The sequence below is a fragment of the Pristis pectinata genome, chromosome 17 (genome assembly GCF_009764475.1).
Source record: "Pristis pectinata isolate sPriPec2 chromosome 17, sPriPec2.1.pri, whole genome shotgun sequence".
NCBI classification, from domain to species: Eukaryota; Metazoa; Chordata; class Chondrichthyes; order Rhinopristiformes; family Pristidae; genus Pristis; species Pristis pectinata.
In genome coordinates, this window is record NC_067421.1 from 10,764,462 (window position 1) to 10,781,012 (window position 16,551).

At 43.3% G+C, this 16,551-nt stretch overlaps 1 protein-coding gene across 4 annotated transcripts in view; it reads left to right on the top strand.

The window, feature by feature from the left end:
• The window catches only part of septin5a (septin 5a), a 79,960-nt gene that overhangs the window by 49,172 nt on the left and 14,237 nt on the right, over positions 1–16,551 (top strand). For 3 of the 4 annotated variants that reach the window (XM_052031988.1, XM_052031990.1, XM_052031991.1), the window contains 2 exons: positions 13,533–13,629; positions 15,479–15,565. In XM_052031988.1, the coding sequence (XP_051887948.1) occupies positions 13,533–13,629; positions 15,479–15,565 (184 nt within the window). Of the gene's footprint in view, positions 1–5,791; positions 5,941–13,532; positions 13,630–15,478; positions 15,566–16,551 lie in introns of those variants that run through there. The other variant, XM_052031989.1, reaches the window with a different exon arrangement.

Genomic DNA, 16,551 nt, shown 5'->3' on the forward strand with positions numbered 1-16,551 from the left:
TAGAGATTTTCTCTCCTGTATGCAACAATAGGTATGATGTGACCTTTCTTCGATGTTACTGGTTTGGTCTCCCTACACTGTTTAGGATTTAATTTCTCACTGTTATTGATTTAAATACTCTTTGTTGTTAACAATTTGATCTCACTTCAATGTTTGTCCAGTAGTCTCTTGGGAAAACTGGCACATGAGTGTAGCTTGCCATCTGGATATAATGAGAGCATTTTAGATGAACTATCCTGTGTGGAAAACAGACAACATCTTAAGGAGTGGCCCAATCCAAATGGCAGATTGACAAGTGGAAAACCTTCTAAGTTAGGCATGGATGAGTAAATGATTGCTGATCAGGGAAAAAGTTCAAAGTAATCTTTGCAGATGAAGCTTCAATGAAGGAGAAAGAAAACTTAGTTCTTCCAAAAGATGTTTCTCCTGAAATTCCCTACGAGGAAAACCTCACCTAATTGATAGAAAATAGATATTTATAATGGAGTTTCCATTAGTTCTGCAAGTCTCCAACTGAAAGTACAGTGGAGAGACTAAGAGGTAGATATTCTGTGGAATTCCAGGACCAATACTAATTATACCAGCTTGCTGGAGCTCCTGGATGGATAGTTAATCCTTCAGTGAAATGGGAAAGGTTTCATCGTCATGGAGATAGGTCCGAATTATGTAATTTTCCCCAGCTCTGATTTTAATTCACACCTGGCCGGGGAGGCCTTTGTGGTTCTGAGGAGATTCAGGAATAGCCAGAAAGAAAAAGAAGCCCAAAGAGATAAGTTCTGTGTTTAACATAAAACAAAAATGAAAGGCTGCAAAAGCTGGAAATTAAATCAATGAAAGATCATCTTCCTGAAAGGTTAACTCTAGCATCTGTCTCCACACATGCTGCCACCTTCATCTTCTTAGGCACCCCCTCGGGATCGAGGATGACTTGTTTCCACTCAGGTTCTATGAGTTCTGAGGTGGCTGATGAGGCCAGTATGGGAACTGCAGATACTTCCACAGATGGAGCAGGTGAAGGATAGTTTGAGATGTGGTGTTTCCTCTGCTGCTTACACAGGGCTTCTATAAGCTCCTGATGCACGGCTTTGAGCATCTCAACTGAATATTTACAACATTGCCTACATTGATTCCAAACTTTTACTAGTCAGTGGTGTCCCAGTTGAAAGACCTCTTGCTGCTGAGTGAGAAAGTTCTGTGCTCACTCAGGAGGCTTCACACAAAACTTAGGCCGACACCATCAATGCTTTGAGTAAGACATTAAGTGGAGGCCCTGTCCGATTTCTCAAGGGGATCCTTGGCACTATTTTGAAATAGAGCTCTGGTCAATATTTATCTATCAATCTGCTCCTTAAAAAATGTACAGTCTGGCCTTTCTTGCATTGTTGTTTGTGGGAGCTTCTTGTTTCCAACCTGGCTGAACTGTTTTCTGAGTTGGCCCTGACATGATGTGGAATACTGTTTGGGCACTTAGACCTATGTGCATCGACACATGAACCTATACTCTTTAGTGGCAGCACTCACTCCCAACACTGTTGGCCCACTGGTAGATCTGTTCAATGGTCAGGAATGAGTTTTGAGCATTAATGGCTATTCCAGGGACATTGTCTGTTTGGGGTTATGGTACTTTTTCTGCTAAATGCCGCTGTAAAACAGCAACACCTGGTTACCTTAATGCTTGTGCCCTGGCTGAGATGTCACAACTGGTTTGGAATTGTGAACCAGCTTGAAGTCACTTAAATACCCGGTGCTTGTTCAAGGTCTTATAGCTAGTTTCATGTATTTTTAAGGTGGAAATGCTGGTTTGGTACCTGGTTAAAATGGAACAGCTAGTTTCATACCTGGTTAAAATGGAACAACTAATTTGGCATCAGGTTAAGGTGGAGCAGGTAGTTTGAAGTCTGGTTAAGGGGGAAAGGTTAATTTGCTACATTGTTATGGAGGGATGGGAAACTTGAACCCTCTAACATTGTGGCTCAGAGAATAGCTGGATTTAGCCTGGGCTGGAATCATGTGATGAGCAGTTTGAGCTGCACAGTTAAACTTTGGTTTCAATTGGAACATCCTTCATTGGAAATTCCCTCTTTCAAAGAAGAGTTTGCATCTTATGAAATTCATTTTTCTTCTGCTGCTTTCAAAAGAAAGCTGAAAATGTGAGATCAAGGGGGACATTGAAAATGACCTTGGAAGGGGTCACCTGGGAATAGAAGAAGAGAGAAACAAAACTGTGTAGGAATCTCCCTCTGCTTCATAGTAGAGAAGGATAGGGACTGTTCACCAACAACAAAAGTCCTAGGCTTGATGCATCATTGCCTCGACAGTGGTCACAGTGTGATTGTTATCATTGGCCGTGTCAGTCCTGAATCATCGAGGTGGAGAAGCCAGTGGTTTTGTGTTTGTTGTTCACCACCCAGTGATTCCCTGATAGAAAATCCCAAGCCAGATCAGGTAAAGCTTAGGGCAAGCGGTGTTACCCCCTTTAATAAAAATCTGCCACTATTCTGCTTTAGGCTCTGCTCGTGAAAAAAAAAAGTACTGAACAGTAAGCTCCCTGTGGAACGGTACCCACAGTCAGGGCAAGGATCCAGGAGGGAGGAAAAGTTTGGAGATAGCAAACAAGAGTTGCATGAAAAAAAAGTCCAGCCATTCATATTAGGGATGGGGATGAAATACTGCCCTTGCCTGCACTGATCTGATCCTGAAAAATAAAACAAAATGAACTCCTGAAGTCTAATTCATTGTTTCACATTCGAACTACAGCAATGCTCAGGACAGCTCCAGTTACAGTGGTCTGTCACCTTGGCTAAGTGAAGCATAGTTGGTGGATTCTTAGACTATGATTTTATTTTTTCAATTCACCTCAATTTCTTTCAGAGATATGTTGTTTGCCATGTATCCCGGCTACTCCTCCAATGCAAAGTTTGCCCGAAACAGGGTGGTGGTCTTACTCTGTGAGTGCAGCCATTCGTTAATTTTCGAACGAAAGCATTTCTCTTCAGAGAAATATTTTTGGCAGTTTGGGAGTGATTCCAGACACCTGAAGTCTTCCAGCTTCAAAACAAGCCATTCATCTTTGTGAAAATGCCATAAAACTGAACACGTAGCTATCCGGTCAAATTATCAGCAGCCTAAACAGCCCTGGAGACCACAGACTTTTTCTCCAAATGCACTGACCAGCCCTTTCCAGTCTGGGGTTTTGTTTAGCATTTTAGAAATAGCAGCCATTACTTACTACATGAGGGAGGGACTGTGTAGAATGAAAATGTTGCCTGACATTTCCAGACATATCTTAGTTTTCTGCTATTCCAACCCCCTTCACACTTTTGTACCTGGAGTGTTGATTATTTCAACATTATCTGGCCTGTGTCCCATTCTCCCCTTGAACTTTTGCTCACCCAAAATATCTTAACTCCTACCAAGCCCTTTTCCCCATCACCCCTGAGCTTGCTGATCTACATAGGTTCCAAGATCCAGCAACATGTTTGGAGAATGATTGGGTTATGGTCTGATTGGTGTAAAAGGGTGGTTGATGGTTGGCGCAGACGTAGTGAGACAAAGGGCTTGTTTCCATTCAATGATTCTATGAACATCTCATTTCTGATGTTCTTATCCTAAAGTTCCTCCATGACCTCTCCCCTTGCTGGCTCCACTTTCCTGAATCCCAATCTTCCACGAGCTTTATATTCCACCAATTCCAGCTTCTCAAGCATCACTCAGTTTTCGTTGCTCCACCATCGACAGCTGTAGATTCAGCTTCTCAAACCCCAGGCTCTGTGTTACCTCTCCAAATATTTCAGTCTCTCTTTTTCCACATCTAAAACCCTGCTTAAAACCCATCACCTTGTCCAACCTTTTGAAGATCAATCTTAATGCCTCCCTCTCTGGCTAAGGGGTCACCTTTGGTTTCATTCTTTACCAGCTGCATCACTGTGCCGAGTTATTTGCGCAATTGATTTGAAGTGGAACACCAGCGGTGAGATTTGGTCAGCGGTGAGATTTGGTCAGCAGTTCTGTGGAGCACACTATACAATATAATGCAGATACTTCTGCCGATGTCAAGCCCATATGTAGAGCCTGCTGATCAAGCGACAGTGACATTGTTCAGCTGCCACAAGATTGATGTGTCAATGTGAGATGAGACACAAGTATGTGCAGAGGAAAGATGGCCTGACTTGAAATGCAGGCCTTAATAGTAAGGTGAAGATCTGCACAAGGTTAAAATTAATCCATGTTTACCACTGTTAGCATGTTTTAGCCAGTGTTGTGGAGTCTAATGCTGGTGTCAGCCAAGGAATCCACACCAAACGAGCAGATATTTCCACCTGCAAGGTAAAACTTTCGAATGGGGTTTGGTGGGGAGGTTGCTGCAGTACCTGGAACCATGGGGTCACCATCTCCAAATTAGGGGCTGGACACGCAGGGGTGAAATGGGAAGGAGTTCCTTCACTCTGAGGAAGGTGCATGTTTGCAGTTCTCTACCCAGGTTGGCTGTGGCAGTTCAGTCACTGAGTACATTTAAGACAAAGACTGATAAATGTTTTGATATTCCGGGAGTCAAGGGGATATGGGGTTTGTGAAATAAAGTAGCACTGAGGGAAAAGATCAGCCAGATCTTATTGAGTGGCGAAGCTAGAATGAGGGGCTGAATGGCCTACTCTACCTCTTATGTTCTTCGTTTTGGGGACGCACACCCGACCATTCCAATGCTTCCCTTGATGGTCCTCATTTGTCCATCGAAAACTTGGGATGTCACCTCATAACTTCAACCTGCCATTCCTGATTTGGCCAATCCACTTGAGTCCTGCTCCTCGATGCAACGGTTCCCGTTGAGAACCATGCCGTGGCAGTGGACTGTGGATGTAAGTTTGAGTTTAGGTGACTGGCCTGAAGATCCAGGAATCGTGACTCCTTGTCTGAAGATGAGAAAATTACTCCAAGAAACGAGTCTAGGGTGTGGTTTTTATGATTTCTAGCCACTATCTCATTCTTAATTATCTCATTGCTAGTTGTGTGTAAGTTGGCGATCATGTATCCCAGATTGCCACAACGCCTACACTTCAAATAATGTCTTTCATCTGTTGTGAAACCTTTGGAGTTACCTGGGACTTGCATAATATATAAATGCCTATCTTTCTTTCATTGCTGCAAAGAAGATGTGTTCTTTAGTGGCTCATTTAAATGGAAAAATATCTCCAATATTGTGGCAATATCTAAGTGTAAATGGACAGAGGTGGGGGGGGAGTGAAAGGGTTAATACATTTTTCCACCTCAGTGCTTTTGAGAAGCTGCTGCTGACTGGGTTAATCTCACAGTGTCAGGCTGAGGTGGCTGAATGGGTTAATCCCCCTGCTGGAAAAGAAAGTCCCGGGATTTACTGCAAATGGGAAGGATTGGGCGGGAGAATTGTGGGAGTTTGTGGGGGAATTGTTTGATTCATAATCTGTTAATTTTCAGTTGGAGTGCCTATTCTGTCGATATTTCCTGCCATTGAGACTAAGTTGTGATTGTTGGGAGTCATTTTTTTCCTGAGTTTTCTGATTAATGAGAGAGTCTTAAAAATAAGTATTGGATACCACATCCCGTCACAGTGCCACATTTCAAAGCCCTTGGAGCTCAGATTTAAGGAAGTCTGTTTGGATGAAGTCTGTGGCTGTCATCCCACCCCCGCTCTTGATGAATGCATAAAGCAGGAAATTCCAGGTCTCTTTTCCTAGTCCAGCCTTTCCCTGGTACAGTTCATTTGCGATAGGCACAGGAGTGCTCCAGCAAAGTCTGTCAGTGGGGTGGGGGGGGGGGGGGGGTGGGTGGAGTGGAGAGGTCACCCGGCGGGTCAGGAGAAATCTGATATCCGACATGGATACCATCATCATCCAGAAGCGATTGGTGGAGCGACTCCTCTCTCCTCGGAGTGGATCAGAAAGATGCCAGCGTACAAGGCTGAAGGTACAATGAAATTCAGGGCAGGGCAGTTTATGGCACAAGGACAGGACTAAAGGAGTGGAAGGTGCTTACAATGCAGCTGAATTTGGCAGGAGAAAGGGGGGGGGGGGGTGGAAGGGCTGGGCTTTGCTCTCTGTCTAAATGATCCCAGTGACTCACACAGTGGGAATGAAGGCACAGTTGCTTCTGCTAGAACACAGATCTCACTTGATTACAGATACTCTAACAGTACATGATGTTTACTTGTAATTTGAATTCATTCTGTGACACTGGGTGTTAGTGAGAATCCCAGGGTCCCTTAAATCAGTGACACTGGGTGTTTCTGAGAATCCCAAGGTCCCTTCTGTCAGTGACAGCGGGTGTTTCTGAGAATCCCAGGGTCCCTGAAATCAGTGACAGTGGGTGTTTCTGAGAATCCCAGGGTCCCTTCCGTCAGTGACATTGGGTGTTCACTGAGGATCCCTGGAGCCTTTTCCTTCAGTGGCACTGGATGGTCTTACTGAGAGATCATTGGGACTCTGATCGGTGATTGTTGATATAATTGTTGAGCACTTGTTGAGCGTTTGTCCCAGATGCTGTAAACTAAAGAATCCCTCAGTTATACCATCCAGGATAATGTTTCTGTCTCTCTAAATACTTTCCTCTCCCACTAGTTGCTCAACCACAAACTGACCTCTTTGTGTTCAAGACCGGTGAAAAATTGCAGATCCCTGTGAAAAGTTTGACATTCCTTTGCAGTTTATCTTTTCTCTGCATCTGCCTTAGTCATAAGATTGAATTTATGTGGTGTGTGGAGTCTTTAGTGAGCTGTGGCTGGTAAGTGTCGTCCTGTGATTCACAATTAGTGGTTTAATGTAATTCCTTCATTATCTGTGTCTATCACTTTGGCCCTCTACTTCCTTAAGACACTCATTCTACAGTGGTGCATGTAGTACAGCTGCTTCTTCACAGCTCCACAGACCCGAGTTTAATTCTGACCTCGGCTGCTGTCTGTGTGAAGTTTGCATGTTCTCCCTGTGACCACATGGGTTTCTCCCCACATCCCAAAGACATGCAGGTTGGTAGGTTAAAATGGCCACTGTAAATTCTCTCTACTGTAGGTGAACAGTAGAACCTGGGGTGGTTAATGGGATTGTGAAGTTAATAAAATGGGATTAGTATAAATGGTCAGCACTGATTCATTGGGCTGAATGGCCTGTTTCTGTGCAGTATGACATTATGACTTTATACCCTACCTCTTTGACCTAACTTTTGATCAGTTTCCCTAATCTGTAACTTGTGACATTTTGCAGTGATGCAGGTTCTTTATAAATGCCAGATGTGGTGATAGCTCGTGAAAAGGGCTGAGGGAGAATAGATCCAAGGAGAACTGGTGGCACCTGATGACAGAGTAGGGCAGGGCAGTTCGTCAGGACGGGGCAGAGGTCATTGGCTGCAACTCTTAGCAGAGTGTAGCTTGGACTGTCACTCATCTCCTCCACTGGTTTCAGTTCCCGGGAATTTTGGAGGAATATTCTCCATTTTGACATAGCACTTTGTTCTGGTACGGGATGCACCAAGGAGGTGATGGGAGCAGTTTCAACAGTCACTTTTAATAGCCAATTGAATCCATTCTTCAAAAGGAGAATTTTCCAGGTCCCTGAGGTTTGAGCAGTGAGGTTGGTCAACTATCTCTTCCAAACTGATGCCACTGACACATGGGGCAAATTCCTCCTTGTCATCCATGAGAGGTAGGGACATGGATTTCCCAAAGATAACAAAAAATGTGGATACTGCTAAGACCCTCTTCTTTGTATCCTATGTACTCTCCAAATAAATATAAAATTGGACTAAGATTTTTGGAAGGCACTAATATGCATTAATAAACATATTAAAATACTCGTGTACCTAAAGTGAGATGGTATTGGCTAACGTACTATTTCCATTGAATGTATTGATACTTAGAAGGAATGATCAGTTTTGAAATCGCAGAGTGTGGCTGTGTAAACATAGACCGCTCTCTGTTCTAATGGCATACAGGAGGGAGCTACTTAACACAAGTGGTCTGGAAACTGATCACTGTACTTATGCAGGCAGGGATTGGTTCCTCTTTATGTGTATGTATGTAGCCTTATTTGTTTGCAAAATTTTGAGATAGAGCCTGGGGCTGACCTCATGAGTACATGGATCTGTGCATAGCAAGTCAGCAGATAATGAGGACTGGGAGTCCCGTACTATTGTGACACCATCATCTACGGTGGCTGTAAGTTGACAGGGCTCGGAAAGTTTAATATTATTTTCCTTGTCATTTATAGGAAGGGCAGCATGAATTGGAATCAGAATCAGATTTATTATCATTGACTTATATGTCATGAAATTTGTTGCTTAGCAGCAACTGTTCATAACCCGATTTTGTATGTAACTCGGAACAGTGCCCACGCATGCGCACTTGAGCCGGGGATCGCGGCTGCACATGGCCCCAGCCGCACATACGCATTTGGCCCGGTGTTCCCCAGCCGCACATGCGCACTTGGCCCAGGGTTGAGCCAAAGAAGGTGTACTGCCACCGTGGTAGGATTGGGGGCCGGGCCCGCTTACGAACCGACCACGAAGGTCGACCACGAAGGTCAACCACGAAGGTCAGTTCGTAAGTACGGGCGTTTGTAAGTCGGGGACTTCCTGTTACTTCTCCCCGATGATGCTAACAGGGCATGTACTGGATGGTGAGTGTCCTTATTGATGGATCCTTAGTGATAGAATTAATCCTGGAGCCAAACAATCTTCTTAGTCTCACTGCAGAAATGACAAGACAGGATTAAATTGTTTGTGCTTCTCCATAAACCAATGAGGTTGCTAAAAAGGTTAATGGGAGGCTTAGTTATATTTCGCATTTTCATCTTTAAAATACATCTTAAAGCACATCATATATATGGCAGTCGCCTTTCTTTGAATGACAGCAAACATGACCTCCCTTCTGCACACAGCAAGACCTCACAAACAGAACATTATTGTTAGATTACTTTAATATAAAGTATACAGTGTAGGAAGAGACCATTCAGCCTAACTGGTCAAGGCTTGTGTTTATACCCTCTATATCTGTATGTTCTGATGTGTTATGCTCTCTTTGTATAGTCATCAAGCACTCTCTAAAGGCAGTTTATGCCATTCAGCTTCTCCATCAGCCCCAAGTTCCACATTCTATCCACTCTGATTAAAACTGTTTATCTTGAATTCCTTACTGGATTTATTGCTATCAAATACTTAAGCCTTTATTTGTGGGCTCCACCACAGGTCAAAACATATTTTCTGTGTTTATGCATAGAAAACCTTTTCACAATGTTGAAGGTCACCTATCGGCCTTCTCTTTTCCAGTTTTTTAGTCACCCTTCCAAATTTTTTGGGGAAACTTGGCTGGCAACCCTTGCACTTGTCCTCAAAGTGACCCATGTATATCCCTGGGAATAACATTCCCTGATTTGTTAATCCAATTGGAGAAGGTCAGGAGTGATTTTTACCTCATGGGGATTTCTATGCCAAGTTTTGGTTTGAAGCCCTTATAATTTAATACCAGGTACTTAATATGGCATCAAATCCATATGCTTTTGTGAGAAGGAATGTTTTCAAGGGGTAACACTGAAATGGTTGAACAGATAACCAAAGATTAGCTATTAGCTAGTATCGGGGTCAGGTCAAGGCCCTGACTGACTTGGAACTCCAAGTAACTGTACGCTGCGTGGCCTTAACATTGCCACAGCCAAATGAGGAAAATACAGCTTAGGGCATAGTGCATGGTATTATCAAAGAGAAACTCTTCCTACATTCCATGGATTATGCATTAATTTGTTTCATGTTTTATAAGTTAGACTCTGATCCCTTCAAACCAGGATTGCTAACAGACAGAATTATATGGGATGCCCCATATCTAAGTTGGAAATGGGCTTTCTGAAATGCCATTTCAGTGCAAGATGCCCTTTTTCCTGTATAATTTTTCCAAGCAGGCTCCCGACCTACAAAAATTAATCGCTGGGCCTGTCCTGAGCTGGTGACCTGAAGATACCATTACTCAGAGTCACCCAAAGGTCACAACAATTCTCTCGATGGGAGCTCTGAGAACCACCATAGCTGGGAGGTCTTCTATGGTGATGCAGAGCACGTCTTGCCCACTATAAACCTCACCCACAATAATGTTAGAAGTGAGGGGTAGGGGTTGAGGAAGAGGGGAAGAATGGAAGGAGAGTGGAAAAAGGAGGAAGGGACAAGCAGTAGGGTTGTTGTATGTCATGGGGGTCCCTCTATTTGATGAGAAATTGACTGTGCCATTCATGCAAGATGCCCCTTTTCACTTATGATTTCCTCAATGTACAAACCCAATGCCTTACGCACCATCAAACATCATGTACTGGAAATATCCCAAATGGAATAACTCGGGAACAGGAATCACCCAACAAACACTATGGCTGGGATTCTGTAGTCAATGGTGAGCACTGATGTGTTGCCGTTAGTTACCTCCAACCGCTGGCTACACAACGATCCTCCCTGTGGGAACCTCTGGGACCTGTTGGTAGGGGAATCCTTCCCACAAGGCAAAAGAAGCTCACCCAGAACAAAACCCGCGTACAGACTGTGCAACTTAATTTGGCATGAATATTGGCTTTAGTACAGTCCTGTCCATTGCACTATCAGAGGTGAAGTCTCGTGGACGTGATATTAAATTGCGGGGGGATGTGAATGATTCCTTGGCCCAATGCAGAAAATAGCAGAGAGACTGACAGACTCGCCCACCATTCTTCCTTCAAGTAGTGTCAACAAAAAGAAATGCAAACACCCATCATCTACATGAAGTTTGTGGGAGTAAGTGGTGTGTAAGATGGCTGAATAAGAACAGTGCATAGCAACAAAATGGTCTAGGTAACCATTGTGACAGTGCCTCAAATTAATTCGTAGTGTATTAGGCGCTCTGAGCATTCTACGTTCTCTTGCTCCCTATCTGAATATGCATGTGTTAGTTCCACTGTTCTCGACATTATCACTTGCAGCAAAAGGACTGGGGGAAGGAAGTTCTGGTGCTTCCTGCTGTGGTCATCGTTTTATCGATAACTGTATGCAATTCACTTATCTGGCATTCGGACTTATTGGGCTGCCTGTTGATGCCTTGTCATTTCAGCTGGTTGTTGAGCTATGCTACTTATCACTGGATTTATAGTTGAGTATATGCAGGATTGTACACTGCGGCATCACATCCCATAAACAATTAGACCAAAACAATATCCTGCCTTGAAAATATATCACTATTCTTTTACTATCCTTGGTTCTACATTCTGGAACTCCCTCCCGAACAACATTGTGAGTGTATCTTCACCAGAAGGACTGCATCAGTTTGAGAAGTTCAGGCATTAAGGTCAGGCAATAAATATTGGCTTTTGCTGGTAACTGTTCATAAAAGAGCAATGATCAAAATTAAGGTGGGCACTACCTAACCTGGACTTCCATCCCCCTCCATGTAGGTTCTCCCTTAAGTGATTGTTTGAAAGACCATCGATTGAAAAGTTACCTCTCTTTTCCTCCACACAGATGCTGACTGACCTGCTGAGTGTTTCCAGCATTCTCTGTTCCCATCTCCTTAGTGACCGCTCCACCACTGTCTTCCTTGCTGCCAATGTCCCCACCCATTGCCTCCCTGGCACCCTTTAATTCTTTCCCTCCTGCGTGATTATCCCATCTCTCTCACGATATCTTCACTGCCCTAAACACCGCTGCCACCCCCTGTCCATTCTTCTGCTGGAGTTCTCAGTGCTCCCCAGTTGTTCCAACCCAACCTCTCCCCAACCCTCACACCTCCCCACTGTCAGAATCCTCTGTGTTCCTTCATCCTCTCGACACTCATCCTCTACAGCTCTCTAATCTTGATTGCCTTCTATAATGCCACCCCCTCTGCACTTCCCATTCCTCTCTCCTCTCTTAAGCCTTTTCCCAATCTTCTCTCCAACTCCAGTACTCTGTACGGCCAATCCTTCATTCTCTCTACCCTCCCCAATTCCCTCCCTGTGCCCCAATCTGAGGCCCAACTGTTCTTCTGCAGGAGTTTGCATAAAGTGTGCTTAAGTCAATAAATACCGGTCTGCGTGACGGAATATTGTTGCTGGGTGATGCACTCGAGACTGCCATCACTGCTTTCATGCACTTTTTTAACGACATGAAGTTTACATCAAATTGTTGACCTAATTTGAAATTAGCTGAACCACAGAGAGAGGGAGAATAGAGATAGTGGGCAGGTACACAGATTGGACATTGGTGATGTTGTCGAAGGATTTGTCTTCCGGCCACAGTTTTCATAAGTGCAGGACTGCCTTATACAGAAATAGCTTCTTGTCAGTGGTCAACCTGTGCCTCTCAACTGGTTGATAGTGAATATTTCCATCACCCACTGCACTTTACCCTGTAACGACACTCTCTCGAAGCTGAAGGGCAATGTTATATTGATGGAAAGCCAAGAGATAGGGACACAACAGAAAGATGTGTTGAAGGCTGCTTTTAAACTTGCCTTCAGCCATCTATTGTATCACACTTCTCAATGGGACTTGGAGCTTTATCCATTCCGCACAACTTGGTGTTCCTCGGCCAATTCATCATCAACTATTCACACCACTTATGTTATTGTCACTAAAGTGGAAAAAATTCACTTAGAGAAGCTTTAAAATGGCCATTGTGGAAAAGGGTCAAAAAAGCACACGTTTGTGATAGATTATGCTCTTCTGATGTTATGGAAGGGGTGTGTCCGGCAGAGAGCAATGGTCTATAGTTTGTGGGCTATTATTGTGGGCTACAGTCTCTGGTCAACCACCTTGTGTTTGATGTGAGTGTCCAGAATAGGGAAAGGTTAGGTCATTTATAGCATCCTCGCCTCAGTCATCAAAAAGATGGTAATTGGTAATTAGTTTATTATTATCACATGTGCCAAGATACCGTGAAAAACTTGCGTTTGCATGCGGTCCAGATAGATCGTTCCATACATAAGTACATCAAGGTAGTACAAAAGGAAAAACAGCAACAGAGTGTAGCATATAGTGTTGCAGTTACAGAGAAAGTGCTGTGCAGATGGATAAATAAAGTACAAAGGTCATGACAAGGTAGATTGAAAGATCAAAGTTCATCTTTAGGGAATAAAGGGAGATTGAGAGATCAACAGTTCATCTTTAGATTCACTAAAAAGTGGTATTTTCAACTGGAATTTGCAGCTGCTGAAACCAAGTTGTGACTCTAGCTATTACAGGTGGAATGGGGAGTGTACTGCTGGTGCAATAATAGACAGTCTTCTAGGATGTTGGGTGGGATACACTTTTGGCGTTCTGTACCTGCCTGGGAGTGCTGACTGCTGACACCAAAATACAGCTCCATTTGCATATTGTTGTTTGCTGTTGATTCCATTCATTCACCAGCAAGTAACTTATTGCACCTTATTCGAGGAGAATATGTGTTGGGAATTCCAGTTTACTGTTCGTGAGTTGTGTGCATTTCTTTGTAATGGAGTAAATGGGAGTCTTTCCTGGTCCCTCTTGTGTGATCTCCAGGTATCACCTCACTGAGGTTTTCTAAAATCTGTGTTTTCTTTGTTTCAGGACGTGGAAAAAGAATATGTGGGATTCGCCACACTGCCCAACCAGGTCCATCGCAAATCAGTGAAGAAAGGATTTGACTTCACGCTAATGGTAGCAGGTAAAAATGCCACGTGCTAACACTGCTTGAAGCCCATTGCTCAGAATAAGAATGAGTAGTTCAACAAGGTGAAACTGTAAAATTGTAGTGGTGGTTGGTTATATAGTGCTTTAGATTTCCCTGAGCTTATGAAAAGCAGTTCATAAATGTCATTTTAACTTTTCTTTGTTGAAAATGGTGTATTTTGTGCAGAAATGGGATGTCCATTGATGAAGTGAGGGAAAGCCCTCTCAATGTCCATTCCCTCCCTATGTTTAGATACCAGCTGGCTGCTCCAAGGCGTGGCACGTGTGTAACAAATAGCTCACCAGTCATTGCTGCTTGGGCAAAACACTGAGGAGAAGCCAGTACCTATTGTATTGTACATGTCTCGGTTTCATCAGGGGTGGAAAGAAATTTGGGGGTGGGATGTGGTGCTGGTGGGGGTATAGATTGTAAAAGAAAAGTAGATACAATTGTAGAACTACCAGATAAATGACAAATTCTAAAAATTTCAACTTTATGTTCTTTTTACGGGTTTTCTATGAAAACGCCTGTCTCCTATTATTCCCAAAGTTGATTACATTTCATAGAATTGTTACAGGAAGAAGGAAGACTTTTGGCCCACTGGGTTCATGTCAACTCTCTATAGTGCATTCCAGTCCATCCCATTCCCTCCTCTCTATTCCTCACCCTGCAAGATTTTTCCCCCAGATACACATCCAATTTCCCTTTGAAGTTATTGACCAAGTCCACTTCCATCACCCTCCGAGACAGTCAGTTCCAGGCGATCAATACATTGTATTTAACAAGTTCTTTCTCGTACACCTCTGTATTTCTTGCACAAACCTGTAAGTGAACCTAATCCATGCACCATCAGCTGATAGAAAAGACTTTTCCTTGTCTAGTTTATCGAAATCTGTGTCAAGCTGCCCCAAAATTAATTTTACTTCGGGGGAACAACTCCAGCTTCTCGAAAGTAACTTTGTAGCTAAAGCCCACCCACTGCCCCCCCCCCCCAAACTATCTCTGGAATCATTCTGGTAAAACCCCTCTGCACCCATTCAAGAACCCTCACATCCTTCCTAATGTGTGGTGACCAGAACTGGAGGCAGTAATTGGGGACTGACAAGAGCTTTACCAAATTTCTCTGTATGAAGTCACTTGTCTTGTCCATCCTGTTGAAAAACCTGTGTACTATTGCAGTCGATCGTTTGCCAAACCACCAAGTATGGTATTATCAGCAAATTTTGAAATCTTCCTCAGTGTTGCATTATCTTAGTCATTTTTATACGTTAAGAAAAACAATGATGCTAACACTGACCCCGGGCAAGGCCAGCTTCTCGTTTCCTCCTGTCACATAAAAATAGTATTTACAAAGACTCAGTGTTTTCTCTCAATAATCTTTTCTTCCCAACCTGACACCCTCTTGTTCCAGACCTTCAGTTTTGACAACCAGCCTTATATGTCATCCTTTGCCTTATAATCCATATAGATAACATCCATTGCATTTTCTTCATCAACCTTCTTGTCCTTTGTTCCATCATTAAAGAAGTCACTCAAATTAATCAAGACCACTTTGGATTTCAGGATCCCATCTACCTTAAAGAAACTTGGGTACATACAATCTTCCAGGTCCTGCTACCCTTAAACTGCCTTTCCTCACTATTGCCAAAATGAATCAGTACACACTGTACCTTCTTGATTTCATCTACAATATAATTAAGGAAGTGGGTGATGGGATATTGAGTTTTGCCAAGGCAGATTGGTGTGTGATTGCAATTAAAAATTTGCTGCCTGTAAGATTTTATTTATGGAATTTACCTCTCTATAGGCACTTTGTCTAAAGTAGTTGTTGCTTTCTCCACAGGAGAGTCAGGGCTGGGGAAATCTACTTTGGTAAAGAGTCTCTTCCTTACAGATCTTTACAAAGACAGGAAACTTCTCAATGCTGAAGGTAAGGGCTGAAGGGTTTGACAGTGACGTTAACATAGTTAATGGTGTTGGGGGAGTTGAGATGGGGGAAGTGGAGATAAATGATACTCTGCTGTTTGGACTAATTGCCAGGAGATTGAGAACCTTATTGCTGGAGGGTGTGTGGCTGCGTGAGATTTAGTGTTGTTGCCACTGTGAATGCCTTCCACTGCGAGGTGCTGCTGGGTGGTAGAAGTGATGGTGACCTGTGCTACAAGTTTGATTAGTTCCTACCCCTCCCATAATTTTTAAACACCATGTCCTCTTGCGAAGGGGGTTGATCCAGTCCAGTTTTTCTCCCTTGAGGAGCAAGGTCAAGAGGATGGCCCCAATGTAGCCCCTAATTTAATTAATCCCTTCATCCAAAGCATTGGTTTCTTTATAGATCCCAAACTGTGAATACTTCTGACTTCTCTGAGGTAAGGCTGCATTTACGAAGTGGACCAATGTTCCTACCAATGTTGAAACCTGCCACCACCCAAAAGCTCCTCATTTTTACCACTTCTGATGAAAAATCCAGCATGTGTCAAAACTTCTTCATCTCGCACCCTTGGACGTGAATGTAGAGTGCAGCACACTCATCCTGTTGACAGTGTTTACATGGTGTGAACTTTCAGCATCACCTGAGATTTATACATACGTGAAGAAATTGGCACTGTCCTTTTCTGATATACAAAACATAACTGTGTTTAGTGTTAACTCCATATTGGTAAGTTGGCCATAATCAAATCTGGAAAAGTGTTAAGAGTGTCTTATACCCAAAATAATATGCTTAAACCAGGTCAACATGATTCTTGATGGTGCAACACTCAATCTAACACAGCTTCCAATGCTGAACCATGCAGATATCTAAGAAGGTTGCCTGCACTTAACGGTATCTTCCCTTGGCAACCAGAGTAAAATAATAGACTCATGGCTGTCATGAAGACTGCAAGTCTGAGGGGAGAGTTCACAATTCATTCAAAGGCA